The sequence below is a fragment of the Rhipicephalus microplus genome, chromosome 6, assembly GCF_043290135.1.
Source record: "Rhipicephalus microplus isolate Deutch F79 chromosome 6, USDA_Rmic, whole genome shotgun sequence".
Lineage (NCBI taxonomy): Eukaryota > Metazoa > Arthropoda > Arachnida > Ixodida > Ixodidae > Rhipicephalus > Rhipicephalus microplus.
This window is the reverse complement of record NC_134705.1, coordinates 124,952,716-124,964,560: the sequence shown is the minus strand read 5'-3', so window position 1 is coordinate 124,964,560 and position 11,845 is coordinate 124,952,716. Positions and strand designations below refer to the sequence as shown.

The 11,845-nt window shown below is 44.7% G+C and overlaps 1 protein-coding gene across 1 annotated transcript; it reads right to left on the bottom strand.

Annotated features, from left to right (window-relative positions):
* Nucleotides 1-7,162: 7,162 nt before the first annotated feature.
* LOC119168017 (uncharacterized) lies at nucleotides 7,163-11,092 on the bottom strand. Its single transcript, XM_037419468.2, has 3 exons — nucleotides 10,732-11,092; nucleotides 8,364-8,477; nucleotides 7,163-7,287 (listed from the first exon to the last, which is right to left on the bottom strand). The coding sequence occupies exons 1-3, from the start codon at nucleotides 10,984-10,986 to the stop codon at nucleotides 7,204-7,206; spliced, it is 453 nt and encodes a 150-aa protein (XP_037275365.2). The 5' UTR covers nucleotides 10,987-11,092; the 3' UTR covers nucleotides 7,163-7,203.
* Between the last annotated feature and the right edge of the window lie 753 nt (nucleotides 11,093-11,845).

The window sequence follows — 11,845 nt, the reverse complement described above, 5'->3', positions numbered from 1 at the left end:
CGTCGAGGCGAGAAAAAAGCGGAAATGGCGTGGCGTTTCATGCCTTTCCAAGCCATGAACTTCTACGCAGCCAGTGGGTTGACTTCGCACGCGCCCATGGCGAGAGGGACTGGACGCCTGTGAAGAACAGCCGCATTTGCTCGCTTCACTTTGCGCCGTGCTGCTACAGGGTAAATCCTGTGTTGGTGAACGAGTTGGGTTTCACTAGCAGTACGAGGCCCCTTCTCGAGGCCGAGGCTAAAGGGAGAAGGGTAGAAAACGTTGGCACTACTTAACCTAGCCGGCAGAAAACGCATGGAGGGGTTTTAGTCTACATAATCAGTGATACAGCTCGACTGACTGTACCTGGGCTCCTATAAGACGAAATGCCTGTGTGCTTGACGTCACCATTTTTGTGAAAGCTGCATCAGCTGAGCAGTAGCCTCGACGTGGCCGCGAGGTAGCGCCGAGAGACTACAATTTGATGGGCTTTCAACCCATTTTGAAACACGTTCGATAGCAGATAAATTAATTAATATTGCAGATATTCATTCGTACCTGATATGCGTTTTAGGTCGCCAATCCCTAGTAGGGGTAGATAGCTACTCGTTGACGCAAAAATCTTGACATGAGCAAATTTGATGTCAGTGCTCCTCTAAAATCGATCTTGTGACATTCGCATCAACAGCCTTGTACTGTAACTATTCATCTGCCATGGCTGGAAAATTCGGAAATGAATTAGAGAACAACCGCACAGCAATATCCAAACGCTTACCATCATCATCATCATCACCACCACCACCACCACCAACCATCTTCCATCTGCTCTAGAGCGGGTATGTGCCACAGGAGATTCGAGAGGGGAGATGGTTGTATACTTTGAGTGTTTACTAGATGGACGAATGCACAGAAAGACTAGCAGATGAGCGGACGGATGGAAGCAGCGATGGTCCGACGGATGGACGGAATCACGCGCGGACGCACGGCTGGACGCATGGACAGACAAACGGACACATGGATAGCCACGCGGATGGATGGAAGCAAGAATGAACGGACGGACAGAAACAAGGGAGGGCTAATGGCCGCTTCGCCCCACTCATAATGATTCACTCTGTTGATATGCTGTAATTTTTTGTTTCCGTTTTCAGCTCTATGTTTTCCTGTGTAATAAATTTACGCTCAGTTGCTTATCAGCGGTTGTGTTGTGTTAATCATTTTTTCTCCGTCCCATTCTTGCACTGTTCTCGTCAGTATTCTTGAGAGCTTTTGATTTCTGCAGCCCACGTCCGGGGCAACTGGTGTTCACAACCGGTATCTCTTTATAAAAAATGAAACAACTAAAAATGATTGAAAGTGAATTGGGGTGAGAATGCAGGTCTTCTTTGTGGCAGCCCAGTATTCCACCACAGAGCCAGGACATGAGTCCTAAATCCTGCGCAAGAAGACCTTATACAAGCTTCATGTCAAGACGGAGAAATAATAACCTGCGTAATAAAGTGTCATTGAAAAGTGACACTAGACGTCACTGAATGCGATTAGTACAAACAGGAATCACACTAAAGTAGTACTAAGTCATGGGTCGTTGAATTCTTCTGACCCATACATGGACTCAGACCAATTGAACAACATTGTGCACATACATGAAAGTCCACATAATTTCTTACTGACGCAAGTACCGCGATTCTCATAGAAAGACAAGTAATGGCAAATTAGTTGTTTCCTTATTTGACGAAAAAAAAACACGGCATATCGATGTTGTGAATTATGGTGAGGGGGCGAAGCAGTTGAATTATTGTTCGGTGTTACCGTCAATCACCCGTGATGTTCACCACTCACGCATGTAAATGTATGCCAGGCGGTTGACAGGTATATAAAATGTTCATTTATCATTTTCAAAGTGGGCAAAGATGACGTTTGTATCCAGTCGTACAGAATGAATCGTAAAGCATATTGAGACGTTATCTACTACTGTACAAGCCCGCCGTTGTCCGTGATCATCATCGTCATCAGTGCCATTGTCATCGCCATGTCGTACAGGGGGTACCTTGCATGGGCTGTGCCTTAGTGGAAGAAAAAGAATGCGTCGTGTCCCCCAAAGAATGTATGCGCCATGGATTTTAGGCTACAGACAAACAAACAAACAAACGCAATTGTTGTTCATCCTCATTAGCGTCATCGTCATGACTTATAGCGGGCACCTTGCATCTGCTTTGCTGTTGCACTCGTGGAAGTACTTTCACTCCTTTGTTCACGTATGTAGTAGGCATGGTAGGAGCGCTAATTAACAACCGAGCGTGACATAAGCGAATCACGGATCTGTAGGGTCGCTGAATTATTGCCACCCACAACAAAAGGAGAATTCTTCATTGTTATCAGTGACCGCATTAACATAACGTACATATTGCTTCTAAGATGTGTAGCTGTGACTTCGTCCTTCTCCACAATTTGAAATTTGGCGTAGTGGATGCTTACGAATTTCACAACAAAGTGATAGCTTTACCGCAAATCCGAAGCAATGAATGCGATAGCAACAAATTGGAATGACACGCGAAGAATGGCAGACAGATCGAAACGTGCGCAGCAATAATACAGAATAATGCAATATTTCTATCACTTGCGTAATTATTGAGTGTTATTAAATGCAAACTATCTAAGGAGACAAAAAAATCTTCTTAAGAGACGACCAAACATGAAAGCCTCAAATGCAACCGATAAAATAGAAAAAATAGAGCTAGCTAGTGGAGCGTTCGAAGTTAACAAATAGGCGTAATGTAGCCGACATCAGGAGGATTAGCATAGAGAGAATTGAGCAGGCTGTAAAAAGTGGCAGAAGTCTAAAAGCTGCGAAGGCAAACTCGTCCATTGACAAAAATCGGGTGCATGCATTAGGCGACACGGTGGGCAATGTCATAACATTTGAATAGGATAGTTGAGGTGGCGGAGGAGTTGTACAGAGAGCTGTACAGAAGCCGAAACAACAAGAATGATATCGTAAGAAGCAAATAGCCTACATAAACTTTACATCGTACCAGTACGCTCAAGGAAATTAATAAAAGCCCCGGCAGAAATGCGGAGGCAAAGACGCTGCTAAGGATAAGGTAACAACAGAGCAGCTGAAGAATGGGGAGAAATCGTGTTATAAAAATTGACCACCTTACATACGAAGTGTGCATTGAAGGGACGAGTACCCGAATCTTGGAAGAACGCCAACATCATTGCAATACAGAAGAAAGAAGTCAAGGATTTGAAGAAATACACGCCGATCGGTTCACCATCTGTACTCTACGAACTATTTACAAATATAATCGCTAATAGAGTTAAGAGTACGTTAGAGTTCAATCCACCAAAGGAACAAGCAGAATTTCGTACACGCTACTACACAATAGACCATATTCGTACTATCAGTCGAGTGAGAGAGAAATTTGTGGAGTACAACCAATTCTTTTATACATAGCATTTACAGATTACGAGAAGGCATTTGACCGAGTTGGAACATCATCAGCCATGCGGGTACTACGGAATCAGGGAACTGACGAACTCATCAACATACTGGAAAAATTAACAGTGAAACCGCACTAGAGATAGCTATCCGTAAAAAAAGTGACGGAATCGCAATCAAGAAAGGTGGAAGGCAGAGAGACACGATCTCTCCAATGGTACTCACCGCGTGTGTACAGGAGGCTTTCAGGGCCCTAGATTAGGAAGAGTTAGAGATAAGAGGTAATGAAGAGTATCTTAGTACACTGAAAGTCGGTGATGACACCGCCTTGATGAGCAAGTCAGGGGAAGAATTACAGTCCATGCCTACTGAACTGAATTACGGAAAGATGAAGAGTAAGTTTGAAAGTTATTAGACATAAAACTAAAGTAATCTACAACAGTCTCCGCAGAGAACATCGTAACCGAACCATGAGAGTGGATTAAATAGAAGAGTGAGAAGGACGTGGATCACACTCGGCAAGTATTTTCTAGTCATGAATGCTAATCTGTCACTAATCCACAGAAGGATGGTATATAACAGCTGCACCTTGCCGATACCTAAACCAATCGGAGCAGACACCTGGAGGCTTCCGAGGAGGTTTCAGCTGAAGTTGAGAATAACAAAGTGAGCAATTGAAATGAAAATGATAGGCGTAACCTTACGAGACAAGCAGAGAGCAGAGTGGGTCAGGGAACAAACCGGTGTTAAGGATATGATAGTTTAAATAAAAAAGAAGAACAGGACATGGGCCGGGCATATAGTGCGTATAGGCAGGATAACCGCTGGTTACTGAGGGTTACTGATTGAATTCGCAGCGAAGGCACGAATGGGAGACAGAAAGTTTAGTGGGCCGATGAGGTAAAAAAAATCATCGGTATAACGTGGCAGAAGAAAGCAGAAGACCTGGTTGATTGGTGGAATGAGGAAGAGTTCTTTGCTCTGCAGTGGGCATAGTTAGGCTGGTGATGTTATTGATGCTGATGATGACAGGGTTGTTGGACATCCATCAAAATATAAAAACAGCGGCCTTAAAAATTTGCCTCTCTACCCTCGAAAATGAGAAATATGCTCATATTGTAACGGCAAGCCATCCATTGGTGCTCTTTACATACCCTTGTCTGGTGGTGGCTAATACGTCTTCAGGATAAAGTGGTTTGCATTCTACCCGCATACATTTTTCTGCAGATTCACTGATTTTGTATGAAAGCAGTCATATCATGCCATGTGAACTGCAGAATATTCCCCTCACCCCTTTCCCCAGCACAGGGTAGCCAGCCGGTCTAACAACTGTCTAACCCCCTGTCTTTCCGCTTAAACTTTCTTCCTCCTCTGTGTGAGCCACCCAAAGCTCTAACTATTTGCCTTCTTTCTGGCCTCCTCGGTTGTCTTCTGTCCCGGAGCACTGTATTCACATTGTCCCCCATCACCTTTGGCGCTGCAAGCCTTGGACTTTTTGGGCTTCTTCCTTTATTCCAATTTTTAAGCCTCATCTAGTTTTGCACTGGTTAGAGCAGCTGCTCACAAACTTTACTTCTACTGATAGTGCTAAGTTGCAGTTCATAGTACGAATTTAAGCTGTGATATGCGATCAGTTTCCTTCTGGTATGATTGACGAGGAGCATACTATGTCGTGTCAACAACAAGGACAGACAGTAGCGCCATCTGAAATTTCAGCTTTCAGTGGAGTGCCTACCTGCGTTCACAGGTCAAGCTGCGAACTTCGCCTCTCATTACTATCATGTCAAAATTATCAAAATTATCGCTACATTGTACCTTAATGTTTTGCCCTGCAATATTTTCTTTTCCTCGTAATAATATAACCGAGTGATTACAGTGGTGAAGGAAGATTTTGCCTTAGTTGCCGTTTTCCCCAGCGTACAGCTGACAGTGACTACAGTCGAAAGTGGGGGAGGGGGGCTCAGTTTCTCAACTTTTTTCAGTGAGGGAGGGAGGGCTTGCGCCCTGATTGCCCCCTTTCCCAGCTGATACGCCTATACCGACAGTCTTCGTCGCCAGAAAAAATGCATTCATGTAGCTGACCTGAAGCAGCTGTCAGAAAGTATATGTGCACTTGAGAGACTGGACCTGGTTGCTTGTTGGAGCGCACGCTGTGTCTTTAAAGGGACAAAGAAACGGCTCATGCTATTGTGCTCTTATCAGAAATAATTCGTTGAGTACATAGCATGAATGTCAGGTCGTCCGCTACGGCGGCCACGTTCGTTAAAAGTCTGGCAGGATTAACTCGTGTACCACGTTTTTTATGCTGCTGTTAAATTCATTGCTTCACCGTTTGCTTAGCAATGAAATAATGTAGAGGCTCTGTGCTAGAGCTTAGAGTGCGGCACCTTTATCTTGGCTGCCTTTTTCCCCCATGGGTAATGAGAAAATGGGTAGTCAGCTGAAGTGAGAGATGGACAGCGCTCGGGGATTCATGTGAAGGCAGAAGCGCCGAAACAGATCGAGTGCCTTATCAAAACTGAAAAAAAAACTTAATCTGCCTTGTCGTGTTCCTCTGTTTTGTGTTATTTTATTAAAGTCTGATTTGTCCTGTTCACACAACCAACATTACCGAAACCGTACCCACGCAGGCTTCATGGCTGGCGACGATTAGGACACTGCATAGGTTGCCTTAATATCTCTCCTTGAGATATTTTCAGGCAATTGCCCCATGCGGTTTGCACTTTTCAGGATATATTGAACTAATGTCTTATTCTAAGCAAACCATGAGCAAGCTACCAGTAAGTCATGGCTTCAAGACGCACCAAGCGTTGCTATTGCTCTGAACACACCGATGCTGTGGCGAAACAGCAGAGAAGCAATTAACAACCAGGCACGAGTTCTTTTCAGCCAGTGTTTGGTGACTTCTTTACGTCAGGCAGTCATCGCTTGCAGCCGGCATCTGTGCCCTGTTCACTGTCGAAAATTGCCGTCGAGGCCTTGTGACATCCGACACCAGAAGTTGTTACAGAAAAACACTTTTGAACATGCGATTTCGTATATGTCGTCAGTTATCTTATGCCACATTAGAAGCAGATTTCGGTTACGTCTCCAAGCTGCAGCAAAAACGATAAAGCAGACTAAAGATCGTGAATTCAGAACATTCCAATCAGTTGTTAAGGTCACAAAAAAAGCACGCTTTCTAAATGCTTAATGCATTTTATTCATTCCTAAGATGCAGCTCACACGTGGCAAGAGAGGCATCACGCGGCCACAAAGGCGGAATTTCGCTTGAAAGTAGCAGAGCCTGAAACGAGAAAAAAAAAACAAAGTTGCAATTTATTTAAAATAAACAGACAGTTAAACTACTGATCGAAGCGCCGAGAAGAGTATAGGGGGTAATTTGTTATAAATGAATAGTGACTAACTGTAGTGCCTTTTGGTACGACATTGTGGAAGATGAGCTTGCTGTGGTCTTTAAGACATAACGCTACACGTACCTATTGGTTTTAACTCGCGCTCTTGGTGACGAAAACAAAGTAAGCGTAAGGAATAAAAAGCAACACACGGAGCGCGTCGCCATAAGCATGCTATCCTGATTCACTCAGGATTGCGTCAGCCTGCGTTCAATAACGCTCTGTAGCCCCATAAAGGACAGTCATGCCACAATTCAACGGGAGAATGTCTAAATTATCAGCACTGTCATGAGGTTCATGCCGATTCTGGTCCCAACGTGCACTGGTTATTTCACAATTACATAAGCGCTCGCCACCCCACGTTACACTGAGTGCATGTAGTAACCGTGCCTATTTTCGCGGCTTGCACCAAGCGTTCAGCAGGACAAGCTGAGCGGCATGCTTCTGGAACCTCGCCTGGCACAGCCCATTTGCCTGAAAAGAAATATGAGCATAAAATTAGGAACTCTTTTGATTTGCTTTTGGAGCATGGGCCATAGTACTGGTGCCGCACGTTGAACAATTAACATGCCGAAGCTTTAGAACCTGCATTCTTACCGCGGGCACGGTTAACATCCAATCAGCAGAAGCTGCGCTCAGAATTTACAGACGTGATAGCATTATATTCTCCGGTGCTTTTACGAGCCTTCTTGTGTGTCCTGGTAAACAACAAACGTCCTACGTCGTTTATAAATGGTCATACGCACTAAATGCGCAGTACTGAGCACGCCTTTTATGGAAAAAAACTGCACAACCAAAATATTTGTACAACGAAGAAAGTAAAGTGACAGGGCACCCATTGGAGTGCACCTCAGCTTCTGTGTGGTTGCCCCATAGGGTAACTGACAAACCAGCTCAACTCGATACCTGAGAGTAAAGCGAAGAACCAGTGTGAAGCACTGGAGGTGTAAAGCGTACGCAGTAGGGCTGCCGACTGTAGGAACAATATGGCAAAATGTGACGCCTGCTTTATCTGCAGTAACATGATTTTGACTGTAGTAACATATGAATGTAGAAAGAGCGAAGCAGAAATCAAGGAGGCAAAAGCATAGTAGCGTAAAGGAAGACACAGGTCACTTGCCTGCGTAGTTGCACTTGTCGAGCTCCAGGTAGCTCCGAACAAACAAGCTCTGTGTAATAACATCCCAATGAACAGTGCTCGTGCCTTGGTTTATGCTTGCTACAGTTTTATTATGCCCTTGTTCCGCGTATTTAAGAAACATGGACAAGCGCGGGAACAAGCACCACTAAACGATACTGCTCTTCAGAGAAACAATATCGAACCTTTGGCTGAGAGATTATTTTTTCTGGAGATTCGCGTTCTTTGAAATGGCATGGACCTGTACTCTGAGCTACAGGTCATTTTTCCAAGTACCTATACTGCATAATCGTTATGGTGGGCATTGTCCGTGAGAGTTGTTATTTTGCTTTTGCCACTGCCCTTTAGAGCGAAGGAGCTCAATAGAGAAAGGTATTCTCAATGTAGTTTTAGAATGGGTCAATATTCTTACCTTTCCCTCCAGTGGAAGGCACATGTGAGGGTCGTAGACTTGCGGGTTGACACAAGTGCTTGGAGTGGTTCTGAATTCCAGACGGACGCTGAAGTTTTTCAAACTCCTGTAGTTCTAAAAACAAAAAGCGCATGATATGACCCACGTCAGTAAGAGGATAAAAGGCAGCATCTGGAGCTCAAATTGGCAAAGCTAAGCTGTGGCGAACGAGGTCTTTTAGATGGGCAGCTGTATGGTCTCCACATCGCCAACCATTTAAATGAACCTTAAAATATTTCTGATGTAGCTGCATTATGACACCTAAATGTCCCCTCTCCCAAAGGTGGCCACAAAAACACATTAGCAGATAAAACGCACGTAAAAAAAATAAGGGGACTCTAAAGCGTCGATCTGGTGAGCCAGAAGGTCCTGGTCCGAGTTTTGGTGGTCGCCAATGAGCTCCTGTAATGAGACGCCCATCTAGTGATTGTGAGGAGAGGGACCTTATGGGCCTTCACATACTCCTACTGCAGCAGCTACAAAAAGGAGGTCGAAATTTCTGGAGCCCTCCACTACGGCGTCTCTCACAATGATATGGTGGTTTGATGACGTTAAACCCCACATAACAACCAATCAGCCGCTACAAAAGTTTTACAAGCTAGCAAGCTGTTCCCGACACCTTTCCGAACTCGCTCTGCACCCATTACGTTGCCTTATCAGATTTGGGTGCACGTTAAAGAACCCCGGGTGGTCAAAATTTCCGGAGCCCTCCACTACGGCGTCTCTCATAATCAAATAGTGGTTTTGGGACGTTAAACCCCACAAATCAATCAATCAATCAACCATTACGTTGCCTTAAAGAAATAGATGCAGTAGCATGCGTGGTTTCAGAAGAGGGTGACTGGCTTGAAACTACGCAGTCATGATAAGCACATGTTATGACGCTCGACGGCAATAGGGGTTTCACTACGCATTTTCACTGCAATACTTCGTGCTGTACTGTAAAGCATATGTAGAGGACACATGTGGTTGTAAAGCGTAAAATTCAGATTTATTGAATTTCCAAGCAGAGGAAACTTGTTTTCACTGTATTCACAAGCAGATGCGTGGTAGAAAACCCGCTTGCCACGTAAACGATCCGGTTTCCATCATCACTCAAACTCGGGGTTTTCACTGTTTATTTCCATCGTTCTCCACTTCTTGGTCATGCATAAGACAATTTCTCGCTCACAACCAATGCCACCGACAGTCCCGCCAATGCCGCAGCTTCTGAAATACGAGCTCTCTAACGCTTACGCGTTAAAATGTGCCAACTATTCATTGTTCAAGTAACTTCGCCGTTAGGCACATGCAACTTCACGCGTTTGAAGGGAGCTCAAGTGCACACTTTGTACAATGCGTTACGCATAAATTTTGAAATACCAGTTCAATGAAATAATGAAAAAGACACTCATGTTGATATAAAATTGCGTACAGTCACTGATGTCTAATTTTATGTCATGCTCAAGGTGCAAAATGAACATATCAGTAGAAAGCATGTAAATAATGCAGACAGGCACACAAACACAAAAAACATTCTTGTGTTGCAACTCAACGCGACCAGGTTCGTCTCTAATGACTTTGCACGTTTGTCAACCTCGCCTGTTTTGCTTTTCGCGTGCCGAAGCGCAAGGATTTGATTATGAAGCTGGTCATGGTGGAAGGCCCGATATCGATTTCAGCCAGCCTGCTCTTTCTTTTAACCAACAGTGTAGTTTTTTTAATTCCTTCGCATTGAAGTGCAAAAACCACGGCCGAGAACGGTTTCAGGGCAGTCGCGTTCAACAACGCAACGCCATCACTACCTACGTAGGTGCTACTGCTCGTATCACTGCGTAAGCAAAATAAACACAGGTGCCTAGCACGATTAACATTGAACATCATAATAACTTATGGGCTTTCAACTTCACAAAAGCACGTTATTAAGATGAAAGATGCTGTAATGAAGGGCTCGTTAAATATGCCAGCGTGGGGCTCTTCAATGTGGGCCAAAAATTCAGTGAACGGGCCTCAAACATTTTCGTTTACAAGAAAAATTCGGCCGCCGTGACTATAGCATTTGATCCCGCAGTGGTCCTGCACCACAGCAGAGCAGCAAATCAACTTGAGCCCCGTGGCGGATCAGAAATAGACCGGAAGGAAGCAGGAGCATTTGTTTCGCCACGTTTTTGTTCATTTTCGCGCTTTGGAGGCAATGAGTTACGCTAACTCTGTCTTCAATTCGTGATGATCGAGTTATCGTCCAGACTTCAGACCGGCCCTCTCTTGTACGCAGCCCCGCGCATCGCTTGTAATCGTCTGGAAAGTTCTTTCTTTTTTTGTTGTTGGATGCTACGCGAGAAGCACTCACCTGGGTCGCCACGCGAGTGAGCCTCAGGAGTGTGTTCAGATGGCCAGACGGCGGTTGGATGTTGCCGTCCTTGAGTGCCAGGTGAGCAAAGTACCTGAAACTTGCATTGCCACGGATGCGTCGGCGTGGCTGAAAGGTGCACTTTTGCGGCTCTTCGTGCTTGTGGTTGTAACGGACGCAGCCTTCGAAGATGTCCGGCATCTGCGTGCAGAAGATTGCCGCGCAGAGCAGCAGAACGACAGTGATTCTGAACATGGTCTCTGACTGGCAGAGACGTTTTCGATGCAAACAGAAAACTGAAGACACGGCGATGCGCCGCGATACACGATCCCTGAAGGGAAAGTGGTGACAATTGGCTGTGGCTTTTTAAGCCACGCGAACTGAAGCCACAACTGTGCCGATAACAAGATATTCGATAATTTCGAGTGACAGTGCAGGTATAGGTAAAATAACTTCTTATTTCGCTTACGCAGGCTCACACGCCAAAGCCCTTGCTTCACATGCCAATGAGAACAACACCATTCTTCAGCTTACTGGAGCTTGATAAGTGACATACGCGAAGTTAGGAAAACAGATGCGAACACTTTCTCAATAGCTTACGGCACTAACTTCTATTTCTTTTTTTGCACCACTTTATCGAAACAGCGTCATCAATAAAAAACAACCGCACTTATGAAAAGGTGACCAGCCGCAACAGGTCACCTGCAACAGGTCGATAGAATATCCAAGGAACTTCTATCAGGAACGATAGTGTTACAAGCATGCTGACACTCTTTATCGCAAGGATTTACTTATGTGTTCCGTTAACAGTGGTAATACATGGAGATAGGTTCGGTTACAATGAATAATAAATTGACATGCGCATGAAAACGTGAAGGTGCTGTTTTGTCTGAACATCTCTAGGCTATTCGGGAAGATGATTCATGATCTTCATAAAAAGGTGGAATAAATTGCGCTGATAAACTGCGCGAAAAGTGAGCAGCAGTGTACGCAGTGTTAAGTGAACTTAAACCTTATCGACCCAGAATCGACTTGCAAAATACTGGCGGTATTATGCTGTACAATCTACTTCGTACTGTTATGCAATAAAGGTAGAAGCGGAGGCCATGGCTGA

Bases quoted from the DNA above. Each gene is read 5' to 3' on its own strand.
- LOC119168017 (XM_037419468.2), bottom strand. From the start codon at position 10,986: ATGTTCAGAATCACTGTCGTTCTGCTGCTCTGCGCGGCAATCTTCTGC. The intron at 8,478-10,731 runs GTGAGTGCTTCT...TTTTGTTTTTAG, and splicing joins TCACTCGCGTGGCGACCCAG to AACTACAGGAGTTTGAAAAA. The intron at 7,288-8,363 runs GTAAGAATATTG...ATTTCTTTTCAG, and splicing joins GCCTTCCACTGGAGGGAAAG to GCAAATGGGCTGTGCCAGGC.